At 55.4% G+C, this 19,527-nt stretch overlaps 2 protein-coding genes across 4 annotated transcripts; one reads left to right on the forward strand and one right to left on the reverse strand.

Annotated features, from left to right (window-relative positions):
- Window positions 1–195: 195 nt before the first annotated feature.
- On the forward strand, window positions 196–6,510 carry ZNF319 (zinc finger protein 319). 3 transcript variants are annotated; one of them, XM_027516434.1, is made up of 3 exons: window positions 196–493; window positions 2,515–4,482; window positions 4,710–6,510. In XM_027516434.1, the coding sequence occupies exons 2-3, from the start codon at window positions 2,743–2,745 to the stop codon at window positions 4,722–4,724; spliced, it is 1,755 nt and encodes a 584-aa protein (XP_027372235.1). In that variant the 5' UTR covers window positions 196–493; window positions 2,515–2,742; the 3' UTR covers window positions 4,725–6,510. The 3 variants fall into 3 exon arrangements, with proteins under 3 accessions (XP_027372235.1, XP_027372233.1, XP_027372234.1); XM_027516432.1 differs by having other exon boundaries at window positions 2,515–6,510; XM_027516433.1 differs by lacking the exon at window positions 196–493 and adding an exon at window positions 518–1,421 and having other exon boundaries at window positions 2,515–6,510.
- Window positions 6,511–8,079: 1,569 nt separating this feature from the next.
- On the reverse strand, window positions 8,080–18,942 carry TEPP (testis, prostate and placenta expressed). The gene is made up of 8 exons (XM_027516436.1): window positions 18,836–18,942; window positions 17,832–18,090; window positions 14,731–14,792; window positions 14,334–14,508; window positions 13,862–13,923; window positions 13,575–13,639; window positions 13,191–13,223; window positions 8,080–11,924 (listed from the first exon to the last, which is right to left on the reverse strand). The coding sequence occupies exons 2-8, from the start codon at window positions 18,052–18,054 to the stop codon at window positions 11,894–11,896; spliced, it is 651 nt and encodes a 216-aa protein (XP_027372237.1). The 5' UTR covers window positions 18,055–18,090; window positions 18,836–18,942; the 3' UTR covers window positions 8,080–11,893.
- Window positions 18,943–19,527: the final 585 nt, after the last annotated feature.

Below are 19,527 nucleotides of genomic sequence, written 5' to 3' on the forward strand. Positions count from 1 at the left end.
TCGGAAGCAGAGCGCCCTTCCTGGGTCAGCTGAGACGTGCCGGCCGAGCGACCGGAGAGCCACCCAGCGCGTCGGGCTGTCCGACCCGGCCCGGCCGCGGGGTCCCCGGCAGGGGGCGGCCTCGCTCCGTGCCGCCCGCTCCTCCCGCAGCCGCCGCCGCCCGGGCTGCCGCTCCTCCCCCGGCCCCGCCTCCCTGGCCCCCGCGCCGCCCGCCTGTCCGCCGGTCTCTGCAAGGCCATCGTTCCGTCCGCCCGCCCTCCCAGCGCTCCTCCGCCCCGGCCCCGCTATCCCGGCCGCGCACGTCGCTTCCTCGATTCCGGCCGCCGCTAGCCCGTTCCCCGCCCCCGGGCCGGCAGCCGCCGCTACGCGAGGCCGGGGATTGGCAGCGCGCGTAGGCCGCGCTGCCGCGGATGGAGTCGGAATAAAGGGGCGGCTGAGAGAGCAGCCAGTCGCCACTCGCCCCGCGCCTGACCCCGCGGGCGGCCCGGAGCAGGTGAGCGGCGGGGCGCCCGGGGCCGCGTCTGGGGGCCACTCCCGCGCCCGCCGCACCCCTTCCCCAGCTGGTCCGGCAGTACCCGCCCCAACCCCACCTCCGGCCCGACCCGGCGGCCTCCTGAGCTCTTGGGCGGCCCAGGCCGACCTCGACACGCAGCTACCTCCCGGGCCCGGCCTGCAGCCCTGGGCCCTTTCTCGGGCCCACTCGCCCGCAGGTCCGGCGCCGGGGCCGCAGCGTCCTGGCCATTTCCCGGCGAGGGCTGACAGGAGGCAGCCCAGCTGGGCCGGCGGGCAGTGCCGGCGGGGAGGTGATCGGCTTTCATTCGGTTGGTTTCCCAAGGAAGAGGAAGGGCTGGGGTGGGGCGCAGGTGGGGGCCTCCCCTTGCCTCCCTAACCCTAGTCTCTCATCCTCTTTGCTGGGTGATCAGAGGCCTCCTGACCGCACCTTCCTGGAGGGGGGGCCGGAATGGTCAGCGGACCTGGGGGCCCGGGGCTGGGGACCCTGGGTCTGGCAGCCATTCATGCCAGGAGAAAAAAAAACAAAAACAAAAAACAGTTGGGTTGGCGCAGTCTGACCTAGACCTGGCTCAGAGTAGTCCTGCTTCCCTCTTTCCTGGGGAGGCTTCGGTACCTGCTGGCTCATGCAACCTGCTGCCTCCACTCGGAGCAGCGGCTTCTTCACTTCTTCCCTTCCCGGAAAGATGCTGAGGCTGACAGTTTTTAGCCTGACTCTTACGTTTCTTTAGCAGAACAGTTAGAAGCCCGGCTGGCTTGTGAAGGCATCCCCTTCCTTCTCTTTTCATCGGGAGAAAACTTAGAAACTTTTCAATGTTAGAAGCGGAGGAGCTGGGAACCTGAAAGCGGGTTGCATCTGATTCTAAAAGTTCCTCCCTCTCGCTGTCATTACCTTATGCTGCCACAAAGTGGTGAGTTAGAGATTTGCCTGGGCTGGGTGGTCTTTACCTTCCATGGATTATCCAGTGTTACAGACTTGGAGCAAGGAAACAGGGTTGTCTCCGGAAAGGTGACAGGGATGGTTAGCATGCTACATCCCACATTGCAGAGGCAAACTCAAAATTGCTTACATTTCCTGCAGGCCTTGACACTATCATATTAAGAGGATTTAAGGCTTTTTTTTTTTTTGGTGCTCTGGGAGATGACTAGCCTGGGGAACTTCTGCGGAGTAGCCATCAAGGCTGTGTGGGTCTGTGGATCTCATCCTTATCGGGCATTGGCTCAGGTCCCTGCAAAACCATCCCCCTTATTGAATGAAGAGAGAATAGGCACACAGTCAAGGGGGAGGACCTGGGGACAATTGAGAGAGGTATGGGCCAGCCCCTCACAGGAGAAGTTTTCTGAGATGGGCCTCCATTCCATGCAGGTGTTTTAAATATCGGTTGACTGAGGGGCCTTCAGATCTGGGAGGTCTGGCCCTTTAGCTCTACAGTCTGTTCTTATGAGCAGTTGTGTCCTGGGTCGAAATTCAGGGCAGCGACAGGAGAGGAGCTGGCAGGTCTACAGGGAGGCCTCAACCGGAGCCTCTATGCTTTTATCTGTCTTCTGTATTAGGCTTCCAAATAAGAAGTGTTTTGCACACACACAAAAAAAGGTTATGTTTTTAAAATTCTTGTTTTGTGCACCAAGGCCCTCACCGGTCAGTCTTTCCCTCCTTCTTTCCTGGGAGCATGAACAGAACTTGTGACTTCTTTGTATTGTGGGCAGATCACCCCAGACTGTCACTTGTGAGACAGCTAATGGAAATGGGTTGGCAGTAAGCTGGGAGACTGGGATGCCTGGCCAAGGGATGGGGAACTGAGGATGGGTGGGCCTGGAGACAGCCACCATCCCCTTTACTGAAGGAGTTGCGCTGCCAGAAAGTGAAGATCTCCCAGCCCAGAGCCCCCTTCACTTCCCTGATGTGTTTAATGTCAATGTGGCGAGTGCAGGCAGATCAGGGAGAGGCCCCGGGAACAGCTGTGTGTCCCTGCCTCAAGCTCACAATTTCTTTCTTCTCTGCAGAGCCTCCCTGCCACTCCTGGCACCCTGCCCGAAGACCCCAGTCCTGTAGGCACAGCCTTGTAGTCTGTCTTGGTGAATGACTTGGACCGCCTGACCAGTCCCGCTCCGTGCCTTGTCCGAGGTCCTCGTCCATCCCTGATCCTGGGCAGCTTCTCTCTTTGGTGTGGGTCACCTTAAGCAGGGAAACTGAAGCCATTACTCTCCAAACCCTGTTTCATCTTCCCAAGCATGTCGGAGAGCTGGCAGCAGCCGCCGCAGACGCAGCCGCAGCAGCCTCAGCCCCCACAGCCGCAGCACCATGCTGAACCCCCGCCGGCCCTGGCGGAGCACACGCTGCCCCCAGGCACGGCTGAGAACCCCCTGGGCTGCGCGGTCTATGGCATCCTCCTGCAGCCTGAGCCCGGCCTGCAGCCCCCGCAGCACGTGCCCCTGCAGGCCGCGGGGGAGCCGGGCCCCAAGTGTGGCGTGTGTGGTCATGACCTGGCGCACCTGTCCAGCCCACATGAGCACCAGTGCCTGGCGGGCCATGATCGCTCATTCCAGTGCACGCAGTGTCTTAAAATCTTCCACCAGGCTACCGACCTGCTGGAGCACCAGTGCGTGCAGGCCGAGCAGAAACCTTTCGTCTGCGGCGTCTGCAAGATGGGCTTCTCACTGCTCACGTCGCTGGCGCAGCACCACAGCGCCCACAGCGGCACCGGCGGCCTTGTGAAATGTTCCATCTGCGAGAAGACCTACAAGCCCGCCGAGGCGGCCGAGCCCGAGGCCACCGCCGCCCCCTCCCTGCCCCCGGCACCCCCGCCTCCGCCTGCCGTAGCCCCGGCGGAATCGGCCGACAAGCCCTACAGCTGCCCCATCTGCCAGAAGCCCTTCAAGCACCTGTCGGAGCTCTCGCGGCACGAGCGCATCCACACGGGCGAGAAGCCCTACAAGTGCACGCTGTGCGACAAGAGCTTCAGCCAGTCGTCGCACCTGGTGCATCACAAGCGCACGCACAGCTCGGAGCGGCCGTACAAGTGCGCGGTGTGTGAGAAGACCTTCAAGCACCGCTCGCACCTGGTGCGCCACATGTACGCGCATTCAGGCGAGCACCACCTGTTCCGCTGCAACGTGTGTGAGCTGCACTTCAAGGAGTCGTCGGAGCTGCTGCAGCACCCATGCACGCCGAGCGGGGAGCGGCCCTTCCGCTGCGGTGAGTGCCAGAAGGCCTTCAAGCGGCCGTCGGACCTGCGGCAGCACGAGCGCACGCACAGCGCCGAGCGGCCCTTCAAGTGCGACCTGTGCCCGATGGGCTTCAAGCAGCAGTACGCGCTCATGCGGCATCGGCGCACGCACAAGGCCGAGGAGCCCTTCAAGTGCGGCCTGTGTGAGAAGGGCTTCGGGCAGCCCAGCCACCTGCTCTACCACCAGCATGTGCACACCCTCGAGACCCTCTTCAAGTGCCCCGTGTGCCAGAAGGGCTTCGACCAGTCGGCCGAGCTGCTGCGGCATAAGTGCCTGCCGGGTGCGGCCGAGCGGCCTTTCAAGTGCCCAGTGTGCCACAAGGCCTACAAGCGGGCCTCGGCCCTGCAGAAGCACCAGCTGGCCCACTGCTCGGCGGCCGAGAAGCCCCTGCGCTGCACCCTGTGTGAGCGCCGCTTCTTCTCGTCCTCCGAGTTCGTGCAGCATCGCTGCGACCCGGCCCGCGAGAAGCCGCTCAAGTGCCCGGACTGCGACAAGCGCTTCAAGTACGCCTCCGACCTGCAGCGGCACCGGAGGGTGCACACGGGCGAGAAGCCCTACAAGTGCCCCAACTGCGACAAGGCCTTCAAGCAGCGCGAGCACCTCAACAAGCACCAGGGCGTGCACGCCCGTGAGCAGCAGTTCAAGTGTGTGTGGTGCGGTGAGCGTTTCCTGGACGTGGCCCTGCTGCAGGAGCACAGCGCGCAGCACAGCGCCGCAGCCGCTGCGGCCGAGGGCGCCTACCAGGTAGCTGCCTGCCTGCCCTGAGTCCCCGCTGCGGCCCCGGCACGGCCCGGCCCGGCCTCCTTGCGCCCATCCCCGGACCTGGCCCTGGGTGTGAGGATGAAAGGGCACCCGGGCAGGTGGAGGGTGTAGGTGCCAGGCACCCCTGGTACCGGCCTGGAGGAGGTGGGGTTGGGGGGGGCAGATGGCTGTGGCTGGTCTTGATCCTGCAAACCTCTTTCCCCTTACAGGATTCGCTCTCTTGAGAGACCTCAGCCTCCCTTTTCTCAATGGAACCAGGCTGGAAGTCGAACTGGCCTCTCTCCACCCCAAGGAGGGGGTGGTGCTAGCCCAACCTTCCCAAACGTTTCAGCCTCACTAGAGAAAACAGATAGGTTAGGAAAGAGAAGGGTCACGGGAGGGCCTGGGTGCAGGGTGGCCCCCTTCAGGTTGCTGTTTGAGGGGGAGGGCTAACTCCAGGAGGGAATCCTGGGGCCAGGAAGCAACTTCAGCCAGGGGCAACCCGCCCCCCAGGGTTCTGACAGGCGAGACACACAGGAGTGCTGCACACCTGTGGGCCGGGTCTCTTGGAGAGCAATTGGCCCAGCCAGAAGGGAGGAGGCAGGGAAGTTCTTCCACAACAGGCTCAGTCAGAAACAGTGCTGTCCCCAGGGAAAGGAGGAAAGGCAGCCTTTGCACGGAGGGCTCATCCCAGCGTTTTGGAAGCGCCCCTCCCACCTTTGCCACAGAGTTCCAAGCGCAGGTGGGGAACGTGCCCTCAGCCAGACAGAACTGCTGATGTGAAAGAAGGGGACTGTTAGACCCCCTGGTGCCCAGGAGGAGGAAGGGCCAAGCCCTTCATCTTCCTAGTGGATGGGAACAAGTGTCACTCCCTCACTCAAATCAAATCGTGTGAACCAAAGCCTCAAGGGTGTGGCCCTAATCAGCTCACCCCAGCCCTGCCTCAGGGCCAAGACCATGCCTGGGTGCCCGGAGCAGAAGAGGTAAAAAGAGGGTGGGAATGCCTCTGACCCCACAGTGCCCTCCCAGCCCCTGGGCCCCCTCCCCCATCAGTCTGGCTGCTGGCCTGTACTCCAGGGGTCTTGTGCTGCCAAGATGCTCTGGACAACATCCAGCTATTTCCAAGACCAGAGTGTTCTCCCTCGGGTCCTTTTAGGGTACCCCTAGGTCTCCGGCTACCCACAGGGCTCATGGAGCCTTGGGTGTCCTGGATAGGGAGTGGGCAGGGGAAGAGTGTTGTTAAGGAAACCAGCAGGTAGATGGAGTCAGCTGTTACCACTTGATGGCTGGGGCTCTTCTCAAGAAGGCCAGAAGACGTTGACTGTCAAAATGATTCTTCTGAACCCAGCTCTGCCCCCGCCCTCTCCCTACCCACCTCCAAGCTTGTGGTAAAAGGAGACTTTAATCAGTGCCCACCCCCAAATCCCAGAGGAGCAGGGAGACCCGCCTTGTCCCACTGTCACCTTCCGAAGTCTGAAAAGCCCACATCCACCTCCTCTGACTGGATTCCCTTCCTGTGCCTGCAGAGAGGGGCAGTCCTTCCCCTCGGTGCTGGCTTTAGTCACAATGCCTCAAAAGACATGGAACCCAGGCTGACAACAGTCCCAAGTGCTCATTTTCTTTTTTTTTCCTTTCATTTTGCTTTCTAAAAGCAGTTGTTATACTGTTCATAACATTGTATAGTTTAATTTCATGTCATTTTGGATCTTATCTAAAAATGTGAGGATTTGAGTTTTTAAAAAGAAAGACTCCATTTTAGATAGCCCTTTTTGATGTTAATATATAGTGAGTCCAATGTATGCTTTAGAAGTAAAGACATTGACCTTCACAGACCAAAGCACAGCTTCTTCTGGTCATTCTTCCACAGACGGATGTTGAGCCGTGGAGAGGGGGTGGTGTGCAGGCTAGGGGGGCCAGGCTGGGGACTGGGATCTAAAGCTGGGTTCCAATCCTGAGTCTGGAACACTCTGGTCATGTGACTTCGGTCAAGCCCTCAGTTGCCTCGTCTATAAAATACGGAGATTAACACTTGCCTTGTTTGGTTCTTGTGAGAGTTAAGTGGAGTTGCATATGGAGCTTCCCCAGGGGGGATGTTGTGACGATGCTGGAACCCTCAGGCTGCAACCTCTTGACCTCTATGGGGTTTTGCTGCAGCCACTGTAGAGGGAGCTGGACTGAGGGACCAGCAGCTCATAGATGGTCAGAAGCTGGGGCCTGAGCCTGGTAAGCAGGAGAGCTTGCTTGGCTCCAGTGGAAAACCAGGGCCTTCCTGGAGCAGCCTGTGGGCCCCACCCCCAAGGATGGCCTGTTCTGGCTTCATTTCCACTCACCATGTCACAGGGTGATCCTTTCGCATGTCCAACCCAGCCACTTCCATCTCAGCCTATCTGAACCCCTCTTCTGCCCCCATCCCTGTGTCCCCCAGGGAGCCAACTGCAACTTGGGCTCCTTCTGCTTCTCACAGGCAAGGGTGGAGGTGGGGAGAAGCAACTACCTCTGCCTGGGGTCTGAGAGCTAGTGGAGTGTGGTCAGCAGGGATCCCTGCCCTGAAGGTGGGATGGAGATGAGGGTAGAAAGAGGACCAGAAGCTGCCCCCGCTGCAGGGGACTCAAAATGCTGCAGAAGGCTTAGTGGAGAGGCTGGAGGACCCCAGATGTGACCAGGACACCATGCTTCTCTCCATGTGTGGCCATGGGGGACCTGCCCTTGAGAAGTTGGGTGGTTCCTTCCTGCAGGCATCTGCCTCTCAGCAATGATGCCCAGGGTCCCTTGTGTGTCTGCTAGGCTCGAATTCTGGCTTCCTTTCTAGCTGAATGACCTTAGGCAAAGCCCACCCACCTTGCAGAAACTCCTAGAAAGCACTGGCATGTGTTTGGTGCTTTATAGCTTCAGGTCGCCCTTCCTGGACAGACGATGGTCTGTGTGTGCCAGGGGCAGGAGGAGCCCTGGCAGATCTAACATAGACTGCAATGACTTTTTCTTTCTTCTTTTCCCACTCCATCTCTCACAAAGCAGTGGGGCTCCCACCTGGCCCTCAGCCTCTGGGCTCCAACTTGGGCCAAAACCAGGGCAGTAAATGGAGCCCTGGCCTGGGGGTTCAGGTCTTAGAGCTCTGATTGCAGGTGGTCCCAGGCAGGCTCTGCTCCTCTCAGGACCTCAGTTCCATCTGAAGTGGAGGTGTTGACTCCGATCTCTGAGGCTCCTAAGAGACCTGAATCTGGGAAGGTGATAGGATCGACCTGTGGCCCCCTTTCCCCTCCCTGCCTCTCCGGACCTCCAGTCTGGTCTCCACCTGCCTCATTCTGGTCTCTTGGTTTGTGTCAGAAACAGCATAAACTGGCTTAAGCAGCGGCCTTTCACTGTACCTGACCACGCACAGATAACCACTCCCACCTACCTACCAGGAACCCCGGTTTCCTGTGCTCCATAACTCCATCCTTAGAGCATGGAATTTTCATGGGCGAATGTCCAACATTATGGCTAGGGGTACAAACTAGCACTGTCTTCTTCTTTCTTAAAAAATACATTTATTTGTTTTATTTGACTTTGCTGGATCTTAGTCGTGGCATGTGGCATGTAGTTCCCCAGCCAGGGATTGAACCCTGGACCCCCTGCACTGGGAGTGCAGAGTCTTAGCCACCGGACCACCAGGGAAGTCCCAGACACTATCTTCTCTAGTCTTCCCAAAGTCAGAGGCTTATCATTCTCTCTGCCTCAACCACTGACAGCATAGGGACAGGGTGGTCCCTTGGGGTGAGGGGTGACATCTGGATGAGAGCCAGAGGACTGAGAGGGAGAGGCTAACATAGGGACTTCCCTGGTAGTCCAGTAGTTTGTTGCACTTACACTGGCAGCAGGGGTCGTGGGTTTGATCCCTGGTCGAGGATCCTGCTTGCTTCGAGGCTCAGCCAAAAAGAAACACTAACATAAATTTCACACTTTGGAGTTAATAATTCCCCCTGCATGGCTTGGGTGGGTGTACATTCTCTTGGGTCCTCAAAGTCATTGCCAGGGCAGGCTGGATCATCAGAGACAACTTTCCCAGGGAGCCCACCATCTTGCTGACTTTGTGTGGCCGGCTCTGTGCTCAGCCCCTCAGCGGGGCAGTGGGAGGGGACCCTGCTGTCCAGGAGTGGAGCCTGTGCCCGTGAACCGTTGTGGCCCTGCTGTGCTCTTGTGGTTAAGAGCACCACAGTCAAGCCCGACTGGAGTCCTGCCTCTGCCACTCATAAGCACCAAAGGTTTGGGAAGGTCTTTGAATCTTTATGGGCCTTATTCCTCATCTGTGAAATGGAGCCAGTAACACTCTCTTCTGGGCTTAGGATGAGGGTCCCATGAAATGACCCATGTGGAGTATTGGACATGTAGCAGTCACTCAGGAAAGCAGAGGACTGGGAGGTCTGAGGCAGAAGGGAGCCAGCCTCGCTCTCCCATCCGAGTGTCAGGGTTCTCTTTACCTTTCCCCGCCACCCCCCCAACCCACCGTCACTTTCCTATCTACCAGTTGGTTGGAGCCTCATATCATCTCCATGAGACGGGCCGGGCAGACCTGAGGATCTGCTTTGTGTTGACCCTTGAGAAGTCCAGAGGCTTCCCAAAGTCAGATAGTTTGTGATGAGAGACGCCTGGAATTGTGGGGGCGGGCCAGGTGGGCCAGGCAGGGGATAGGCAGTTGGGCAGGACCGTCCTAGGCTCTGAACCTCACAGGTCTCCACCTCCAGCCACTGGAGCTCGGGGCTCTGGTTCCAACCTACTCTTTGCTGGCCAGGAAGCTGGGAACAATGGCCGGGACTGGTGCTGGCACCCGGGCTGGCCAGGGGAGCAGGAGAGCTCTTCAACCAGCAGTGGAGGTGGGGAGCGTGGTGTCGCCAGCCCTCTGGCCTGCTCTCAACTCCTTGAGGGATTGGAGCCACCGTTCTGCATCTTCCCATCTGTGCAGAGACAGCTCCATAGAGAGCCTTTGCCTGACCTCCCAGCCCCCAACTTCATCCCTTCTCCAGAGCAGGCCCTAGCCGAGGACCACAAACTGCTCAAACCTTGGAGAGTTGCCTGGGGCCTAATTGCCTGGCCCAGACTCGCCTGTGATAAGCTCCACATCCCATCCTCAAGCCGGTGCTTTCTTTGTTCCTTGAAGGTCATGCCTCTAGGAAAAGCCTTGGCCGCTATTGATTTTCGTAGATCTACAAAGATTCTGGCAGGAATGTCCAGTCCTCCTCACAGGGCCTTGAAAAGGAGGTCGAGGGGAGGGGTGGGGGTGGGCCAGGTCTTGTGGGATCTCCCTCTTCACTCTGCGTGCGTGTCCATCCCCATTCTGGGTCTGCGTTCCTGCCTTTGTTCGTCTGTAAGCATCACTGAACACCTGCTGTTTGCCAGGCCCTGAGCTGGTGCAACTGGGCACGAAGGTAGGACTTAGGATGAGAGAGTTTTGAGGTTTTCATGTATATCAAAAGATAGGGTCAAAAATATCAAAGCTGCTGGAATACAGTACAAAATACTGCCTGCAAGAGTCCTCCTTGACCCTCCCACCACCCTCCCTCAACCAGGACCCTTCTTCCATCCCCGATCCTCCCCATTGCCAGGCCCAGGGTGAGAGGATGTGTCTGTGTGTTACTCTGTAATAAACACAACTATTACTTTGTAGGAGTTGTTTCATTTCATCCAGGTCTTGTGTTGGTTCTGGGAGGCCCCAGGCCCCCTTCCTGAGTCCTGGATCCTACTGGATAGATGAGAGGCGGCCAGCAAATACAGTATTTCCCAAGAGCCTACTGTGGGCCAGAGGCTACGATTCCTGTCCTCATAATCTTGGGGAAGAACTGGGCAGAAGGGAAGACTGGGGAGAGGCCTGCCTGGAAGAAAGGATGAGATTTGGGTAGGAAGAGATGGCGAAAGCATTTCACGTGGAAGGAAGGCTTTGACCAAGGGTTAGGAGGCAGGCAAGAGTCTGAGTGTTTGGAACAGCAAGGAGACTGGTGATGGGGTTTGGGCTGGGTAGTGCATTGAGGCCCAGGGCCTGGGTTGTGGCTTGGGGTCAGGCCAGAAAGGCCTAGAGGTGAGACCATGGAAGCTGGGCTGTCCCCAAGTCAATGGCCACAGGGAGGATTTCTAAAGTAATCTCTCTATGAGGAGCAAAGAGCCCCCTGGGACTGAGGGGACTTAAAGGCAGAGATAGAGGCAATGGCTCAGGCTCAGTGGCCTCTCTCCGTCTCTTGGGATTTTTCAACCTGCAGGTGATGAGGAGGATGTAAGTCAGGGTTTCCTAACCTTTGCGGGCACTGACTCTCCTGAGAATCAAGTGAAAACAAGGAGATTTTCCATGGAAAATGCACATGTGAGTGGACCCATGGCTTTGCACGTGATTTCGGGAGATTTGTGGATCCCCGAAGTCCCAGATCATAATAGTGTCAGAAGTCCTGTTCAAATACCTCGTGAGCCTCGTGGCTACTGACCCTGACTTGGGTCTGTCCTTGCAGACTGGCCACAGGTGGGATGGTCTTTGGAAGATCCTGGAGCTAAGTGCCGAGGATGGCTGCTCTAACCCCAGCCACGCCGAGACGTTCTTCTTTCCCCCTTTGAGCAGGGTTATTTTGGACTTGGCCCAGGAACACCCATGGCTGTCTGCAGGGCATCAGACCTCCTTTCTGTAGGTTGGTAGGCAATCAGAACTAGTCCTGAAGCTTTGTGGACAGAGCAAATAACTTTTGTTTCTATGGTATATTCATTGGCAATGCTCTGGGCAGAGGAAACCTTCTCTGAGTGGCCTCAGGCACCTCGCCTTACTTCTACACTGCAGGTGATGAGGAGGGTTACACTGTGTTGCTTCACCATGAATCGAGGCCCTAGGCCAAACCTCCAGGGCCTGACTCCACTTCTTCAAGGGGACCCAGGCCCAGGGAAGCCCCCCAGCATATATTGGTATGGCAAGGGCATCTGAGAGAGGGGTCTTAAATCCCTTTTGTGCCCTCTCTTTTCTCTTTTTGACTCAAGTTCAGAGTCTGAGGCGGAAGGGGCTTGCCTGCAGGCCTATAAGCAGTGGACAGGGGCACAGAGAGAACCTAATTCCTGGCCTGAGTTTGCACCTCATCCCCAGCTGGGGCTTGGGGCTTAGACCCTGACTCTCTGCCTGGGGTCACCAGATACATCTTTCCTAGACCCCATCAGTCCTCGAGGAGCTGGCAGGAGGCAGGTTAGGGTAAATATCATCATCCTGAGGTCCTGATCCTCCCCCAGCCTTTGCAACACACACACACACACACACACACACACACACACACACACAGGGGTTGGGTGCCTCCCTGTGGAGTGTAAGGTTTATTTCTACTTAGGGAAATGGGTATGGCCACCATATACCCTTGTCCTGCTGGGGAACGCGAGTGGCACAGTTAGGCAGCCCGGGTGTCAGCCTCCTTTTCACAGATTAATGCCAGGGGGTCAGATAGTTGACACGACTGTGAAAAGAAACATGGGTGAGATGGGGGCCTCCAGGGTGTCCTGGGGAAAAAAATCAGTTTGTCTTTCTCTAGGTATTCCTCACAAAACCTATCTACCTGCCTTCAAGGCTCTGAAAACAGCTTCCATCCTGTCTCTTACGGCTCAAGAGCCTTCACTGGCTCCCTATTTCCTTTCATATATTTTTGGCTCATCCCTTTGATTTTAAAGCCCCATTTCCAATTTGCCTCATTCTTATCTCCTGTGAATCGGACTCATTTTTCAATCATTTAGTGAACCTACTCTGGGAGGCATTATATACTAGTATAAAAATAGATAGCATTCCCTTCTATGTGCAAGGGTAGGTGAGAGAAGAGAAACTTTCATCAATGTGGCATTATAATGCAATAGTCTGTGTGCTCCAAAATAGAGAGGGATGCACATGAGGTGACCCTCTGGAGGGGGGTGGTTTGAGTTGGAGGGGAGGGGCAGAAGGTCAGAGAAGACTTCAAGAAGGATGGGACATCTGGGTTGGGCTTTAAAGAGTAAGGAGGAGTTTTCCAGGTAGAGATGGAAGGATCATCTAGGCGCTGAAACAGCACAAGCAAAGATGTGGAGTGCTCCATTGTGTGGGTGGTTTGGGTTGCCCCCAGGAGTCTGGTACCGCTGAAGTGTAGGGAATGGGACTGGAGAGGTGGGAGCCAAGTTATGAAGGTGCTTGAGTATCTCGAATTCTCCTATTGGGAACACTAGTCCCAGTCCCTACCACCTTACCTGCCTCCTGGAAGGCAAATTCTTGGCTTTTTCCAACATATTCCTTATACATCTCTTTACTCTTTCCGCCCCTGCTCTTTGTCCAGGTAAACCCCCACCCCGCTACTCCCCATCTTTGTCTTTTGTCCTGACTGGGCCAAATCGAGTGGACACGAGTTTGAGCAAACTCCGGGAGATGGTGAAGGACAGGGAAACCAGGCGTGCTGCAGTCTACGGGGTCGTCGCAAAGAGTCGGACACGACTGAGGGGCTGATAACTGCTCCCTCCACCTCCCAATAGGCTGCACTTTTGCCTGGAGAGGATCTCTCTAGGGGGAAGCCCTTCGAATCCTCTTGACATCACCCAGGAGGGTACAAATACCCCGGGAACTCCCACAAGAGGCTCTGCGAGTGGAGAGGGATCTGAGCATGGCCTGAGGACTGTGGACGCCAAGCGCCGTCCCACCGGAGGCGTGGCCAGATGGGGCTGGGCGGGACGGGGTCATTCCCCGCCTCCTGCAGTTGGGGCCTTACCTGTAGTTGGAGCCGAAACGTCGGAAAGCATTCCTGAAATAGAGGAGGGTGAGGCCGAGGCGGAGAACAGTGATCCTCTTTGGGAACCGCCACGTCGGGAGGTGCCATCCCACCAGAATTACACTGCACCTTCGCCCCACCCAAACGCCTCCACTCTGAAAGGGTGGAGTTGCTAGGGACTGGATGACAAGATGCTCCGTTTGGTAGGAATTAAACATTTACTCATTTTGAAATTGCAATTTTCTTGTGGTATTTTGGAGCCAATCGATGCTTTCGAGGTCTCACATTTTCAAGGGCCACTTGGTATGTGCTGGTGAAAGCTGCCAAGACCCCAGCCTCCTTCCCAGGTATGGGGTCCCCCGGGGTCTGTGCGGGGTCACTTACAGGGAGTCGAAAGGCAGGGGCTTCTGTCCATAGCGGTCCAGACTGGGATTCTGGTTAAGACAGAACTGGGGCGGGCCAGAGGGATGGGGGTGTCTACTGAGGAGGGGGGGACACGGACATCGCCCCTCTCCGACGCCCCAAACATTGCTGACTGCCGGAGATCTTGGCCTTCTGGGCTGTCGGAGACCTTAGTCCGGGTCTCTTCTCCCCCTCCCCGACCCCCGTGTTAGCAGCTCCTCCTCCACCCCGGCGTCCTCAGGGACCGGTCGGCGAGCAGCCCTTCCTACCCGCCAGCTCTGGGTCACCTCCGGCTTCAAGTACCGCACCGCATAGCCGCTGAAGCTCTCGACTGCGAAAAGACCGCTGGTCTCCGGCCCCACACCCGCCTTGAGCAAGCCGGCGCCCCGGCTCTTACCTGATCCCCGCCCCTAGGTCAAGACACGCCTCACGCCCGCTCGAGGAACCAGTCCCACCTCCGGACTTTGTTCCGCCTGCCCTCCACCTCCGCCCCACTGGCTCCCACTGCTCGGACCTGGCACCGCCCCCTCCCCAATATAAGCCCCGCCTCTGTAAACCTCAACCGGTCCGCGTGCAGCACCCTCTGAGTGCCGCGGCTGCTGCTAGTCCCCTGTCTTTTTCAGATTTCACCCAGGAAGCCCCCTGCTCTTCTTTGGTCAGCGCTCGGGGTCCCAGCTCTATGGACCCAGCGGCTCAGTTGTCTCTCCCGCCCTAGGGCATCCTCCGCGCGGTTAGACTGACCCTTCTTGCTCGCGCAGGGCAGCTTAAACTCTCCCGCGGAGGACACGAATCGGGACCAGTCCTCGATGGCGCGCGTGAAGCAGGGCCAGTCGACCCTGTTGATGCCCGGTGCGATGGGAGCCAGCTTTCCCTCGTGGTACCTGTTTCGGAGCCTCTGGCCGGTCTCCGTGATGTCCTGCCAGGAGGAAGGAAGTCAGGGAGCCGGGCGCACTCGAACCATCTGACCCAGGGGGCTCCCGAAGCCCCTCAAAGAGATGGGAAGGGCAGGGTAGGGTCCCAGAGAGGTAGCTGAGAAAGTGAGCGGAATGGAGATTGGGACCGGAGGTGCTTGGTGCTGGGTGCACAGAGGACCTTCTGGTCCTCTCTCCAGGGCAAACCAGGGAAAAAGGACGCTCACCAAGCACTGCAGGGGTTTGTTGGGGACACCGAGAAGTGTGAAGTAGGCATTATCAAAGTCATCTGAAGGAGAGAGAGAAAGGGAGAGGAGTTAGTGCAGTTATCAGAAACAGGGTCATTGCCATACATTGCCAGAGGGGATAATAAATTAATTTGAGCCTATGGAAAGAAATTGGCATTATCTATCAGAACTATAAATACACATATATTTTGACCCTATACTCCTACTTCTGGGAATTTATTCTATTTTATATTTTGCACAACTGGGAAATGATGTGGGTATAAAGTTTACTCATTTCAGCGTTGTTTGTATTATAATAGAAAATGACTGGAAAAAACCCAAGTGTCTGTCATTAAACGACTGGTTAAATAAACCATGATGCATCCTCACTATGCCTTGATTACAAATAAAGTTCTTGATTCAAGAACTTCCAAGGTACAGAAGAGTATATGCCATGTGCTACCTTTGTCTTTAAAGACTAAAATTGAGACGACTGGAGGCAAACAAGAATATACATTTAGGTCATCACCTAACCACGTCATCAAACAGCACCACTAATAGTCTGTTTGATGTTAAGCGCCCCCTGCCGAGCCATCATGGCAAATATGGCATTCAAAACTTGAGAAAGCTTTTACAGTCAAGCCTCTACACCTAATTCCTGGTTTACAGAAACTAGACTATCAAGGTAAACAACACTGTAAGGAAAGAACTACTCAAATTCACTATGTAAGACTTGTCTACAACACAACTGTTTTGGATTTCTTAAAAAGTCGATATTATGAGGGAAAAATGGAAAGTGGTTAGATTGGTTCTAGACTAAGGCCCAAGAGACATGACAAGCAATTGCAAGGCACAATCCTAGATCAAATCCTGGTTCCAAAAATGTTTTAACAGTTGTAAAAGACATCTTTGGGGATAATTGGGGACATTTTAATATGGACTGAATATTGGATGTTAGGGAATTATCTTTAACTTTCCTAAATGTGATAATAGTAGGGAGTCATGTAGGAAGTTGTTTTTATCACTGGAAACTGATTGCTAAAGTGTGTGTGAGTGTGTGTGTGTGTGTGTGTGTGTGTGTGTGTATGAGAGAGAGAGAGAAAATAAATATGGCAAAACATTAATTGAAGCAGGTAGAAGGTAATAAATGTTCAAAATATTAGTCTTTCAACTTTCCTCTATGTTTGAATATGTTCGTAATAAAAAAAAGTTGGAGAGGAAAAGAACAGATTTGTATTTGCCATAGTAAAGAATGAAAAGATACACCAGGAACTCAGAGTGGTTACCTGTAGGTGAGAATGAGGGGAATGAGGAGGAGCAAGAATTTTTAAAAAGTGCATTGTTATAACATTTTGAACCTGTGGCTCCATTGCTTTGATTAAAACTTACTTGCAATAAAATGCATATCTAAATCAAGAGCTCTCCCTATCAATCTAGATTCCTGGCTTCTCCTGGGAACTGGGAAATTGGTAGACCTGTGCTGACCCTTCCCACACAGCAGTCAGGGGGGACCCTATAGCTGCTCCCCTTTATAGAGGGGCGGGTGAGGGGGCCCCACCTCACTTTCACCCCACCCCCCACTGCTTCCCTACCCACTTCCCCTATTTGTGTTTTCCCTCTTGGCCCTGCAGGGGTCTCTGTGGGACCTCTGGAGAGCCCCCTATCCTCTCTGACAGGCTCACTCCATCTGTCACCCAAGCCTGAACCTGGGTGTCACCCTGGACTCCCCACTCTTACCCCTCTACTTACACTGGTACCAAGTCCTATTCCTTTATCTCCTAAATACCTTCCAAATCTCTCCCCCATGTCCAAGACATAGTCACTACCTCCTGAAGGCTGTGGTCCCTCCCAGTGTCCTAACCACTAACCCCTCCCTATTATCCACTTCTAGTCCCTCTCGGTCACCCCCTCCCTGACACCCCAATGCTCAGACCTCTTTCCTATTTAAAGTCTTCAGGGGTTCTTATCTACCTCCCAAGAAAGTCCAGATTGCTGAGCTCAATGACAGGGCCCTCCCTGAGCTGTGTTCCCCACACCACCAGCCACAGCTCCTGCTGCCCCCATGTACTTTGTCCTTGGGCCCAAACAAATCCCTCAAGTTCACCTTGAGCAGCTTTTCCCCTCCAGGCCTCGGTATCTGCTGCTCCCTCTAGCTAGAAGGCCTTTGTACAAAGTACAAACTCAAGTACAGACTCAAGTACAAAGAGGGCAACGAATAAATGTGCTGAAATGCATGCATGTGGGCATCTGTGTGACACCCCTATCTCAGTGCCCAAGCTTCTCAGCCAGTGAAGAGTTCTTCCTTAGCCCCGTGTAGTCCTTAACCCCAGAGGCTTCCATGTTCCCCTCTCTTTCATGACAGGTATCTTTCTCTTCCTTTTTCAAAGGGAGAGATAACTGGGCAGAAATTATTACTGCTGTTATTATTCTTCCTCTTCCTGCACTGCTGACCTCTGCTGTTCTCTCTCCATGAATAACAACATTATTGTTGAACACATAGTATGTGCCAGGCACTACTCTAAGGACTTCTCATGCCTTATCTCACTTTAATCTCACAATTTAATCTCACAAAGTTAATTTCAAACCAGTTGATCCTAAAGGAAACCAGTCCTGAATATTCATTGGAAGGACTGATGCTGAAGTTAAAGCTCCAATACTTTGGCCACCAGATACGAAGACATCACTCATTGGAAAAGATCCTGATGCTGGGAAAGACTGAAGGCATAGGAGAAGGGAGCAGCCGATGATGAGATGGTTAGATAGCATCATCGACTCAATGAACAAGAATTTGAACAAACTCCAGGAGGTAGTGGAGGACCCCCACAGGGTTGTAAAAAGTCATTCCTGACTTATCGACTGAACAACAACAATCTCCCAATAGCCCTGAGAGGCCACCCTGTTAGAGTTCCCATTTTACTGATAGGGAAACAGAGGCTCAGACCCGGAGGATTCTCAGGCAAGGAGGAGCAGAGCTGGGACTAGTCCCTCTAAGCCTTTCATCTGCCACTCCTGGCTTCTCCCTCTGAGATCTTTCTCCTCCAAACCATCCACACCTTCCCCTAAGGCCCCGAGGGGCCACCACAGCGGCCAGGTGGCCCAACCTTTGCGGCAGTAGGTGGTGGACTGGCAGTGCTCGTCGGAAAGGCAGGCCTTGACAGAGTCCATGTCCATGCGGCGCAGGCTGGGCAGGGCCGGGTGGTAGAGCTGCTGTTTCACGCCGGCCAGCTGGTTGCGCCGCCGGGGCATGGGGAGTAGGATGGCTGGGGATGCATACATGTGGGTGGAGCCATCCTCCCAGGGCACCAGGTCGATGATGCGGGCCATGGCTGGGTGGTGGAGACACCTGAAGCAGACACCCTTCTGTGTGGGAACACAAACTTGGCCAGTGCTGACTTGTCATCCAACAGGTATTGAGCACCTACTGTGAGCCAGGAGCTGTGGTGGGGTCAGGGACACTCAGAAACACACAGACACACACAGATACACACACACTCACAGAGCATGTGCTAAGGGCTCTGGCAGAGGTCCGTACAGGAGGGGGTGTGTGGAGGGAGGCTGGGGCTGGGGCTTTCAGGGAATTGTCTAAAAGAGATGCTATTTGTGTCTATTCTGCAATAATGAGCAGGAAGCAACAGCAGCAAGTGGGTTCAGAAGTGAGCTCAGCCTGCCTCTGGGTAATTAATTATGGATTTCTGGCATTAGCTCAGGTACCTGGCATTTACTCAACATTCTACAGGGAGACATGGGGAAGTTTTAAATAAGGGGAGAAACATAATGGATATGAAGTAGAAAAAATATGGCTGGTTCTCCAGCGCTCCCTTTTAAAAAGCAGATATTCCCAGAGCCTTTGCGTCATTTAAACTTCAGTCAGAATTTGTTGAGTCCGGTTGCTTCCTTTCTGACCCTAGTGGGAGGTGAGAGATGGAGGAGGGCAACAGGGAGGTGGATAGGAGGAGAGAGGACCTTTAGTGGGGAGAGGGCATGACGACGGGATGGGGAAGCTGCTCCAGGGGCTGGGCCTTCGAAGGGAGGGACAGGGAACAGGAGCAGTGAGAGGAGGGGGAGGGCGACCCCTTGCCCCCCATCCACCTTTACAGTACCTCACCTGCAGGCCACCAGCCACAGGTGCACAAGCTTATAGAGAATTTCTCCTCCCTTGCCTGCTCAGTGGGGAAGAGAGGTAGAGAGATGGGCCAGGCCCAAGTGCCTTATGAGACAGGAGAATCAAGGGACATTCTGCAGAGACAATGCCCATTGTAGGCTCATTGTGAGGGCACCAGCTCCTTGGCAACCGTGGCAACCACAGGCTCCGAGGAGAAGAGCCTGCTGCCCTCTTGGGTCCTTACACTGGCCCCCTTGTTCAGCCTGCCTGAAGGTTGCTTGTCTCTGGGGCTCACACAGGATGGGCATGTTGAGAAAATCAGACAAGGAGCTGGGGCTTCCTGGGGGTAACCATGGTAGGGCTGGCCAGGGCAGGCTGTGTGACCTTAGACTAGTCACTGTCTCTCTCTGGGCCTCAACGTTCCCATCTGTGTTAAGCAAGGGTCCTGGGCCCTGTCAGGAGGGGTATCTGAACTGGCAGGGTGTTTCTCTCCTTGCAAACCTCAGAGAAGAGGGCACTGCCCTGCCTGCCAGTCCTTGAGGCTCCAGAGGTGGAGATTAGTGGCTGCCAGGATCCAGGGTCAGCATAAGGGGATCAGTGAGATTGGTGGCCTCAGCACGACAGGGATTAGCAGGTGATACTCCACGGCCAGCCCCCTGTAGGCCTGCAGCTTCCCTCCCACCTTCCCCAAGCGA

The sequence above is a fragment of the Bos indicus x Bos taurus genome, chromosome 18 (genome assembly GCF_003369695.1).
Source record: "Bos indicus x Bos taurus breed Angus x Brahman F1 hybrid chromosome 18, Bos_hybrid_MaternalHap_v2.0, whole genome shotgun sequence".
Lineage (NCBI taxonomy): Eukaryota > Metazoa > Chordata > Mammalia > Artiodactyla > Bovidae > Bos > Bos indicus x Bos taurus.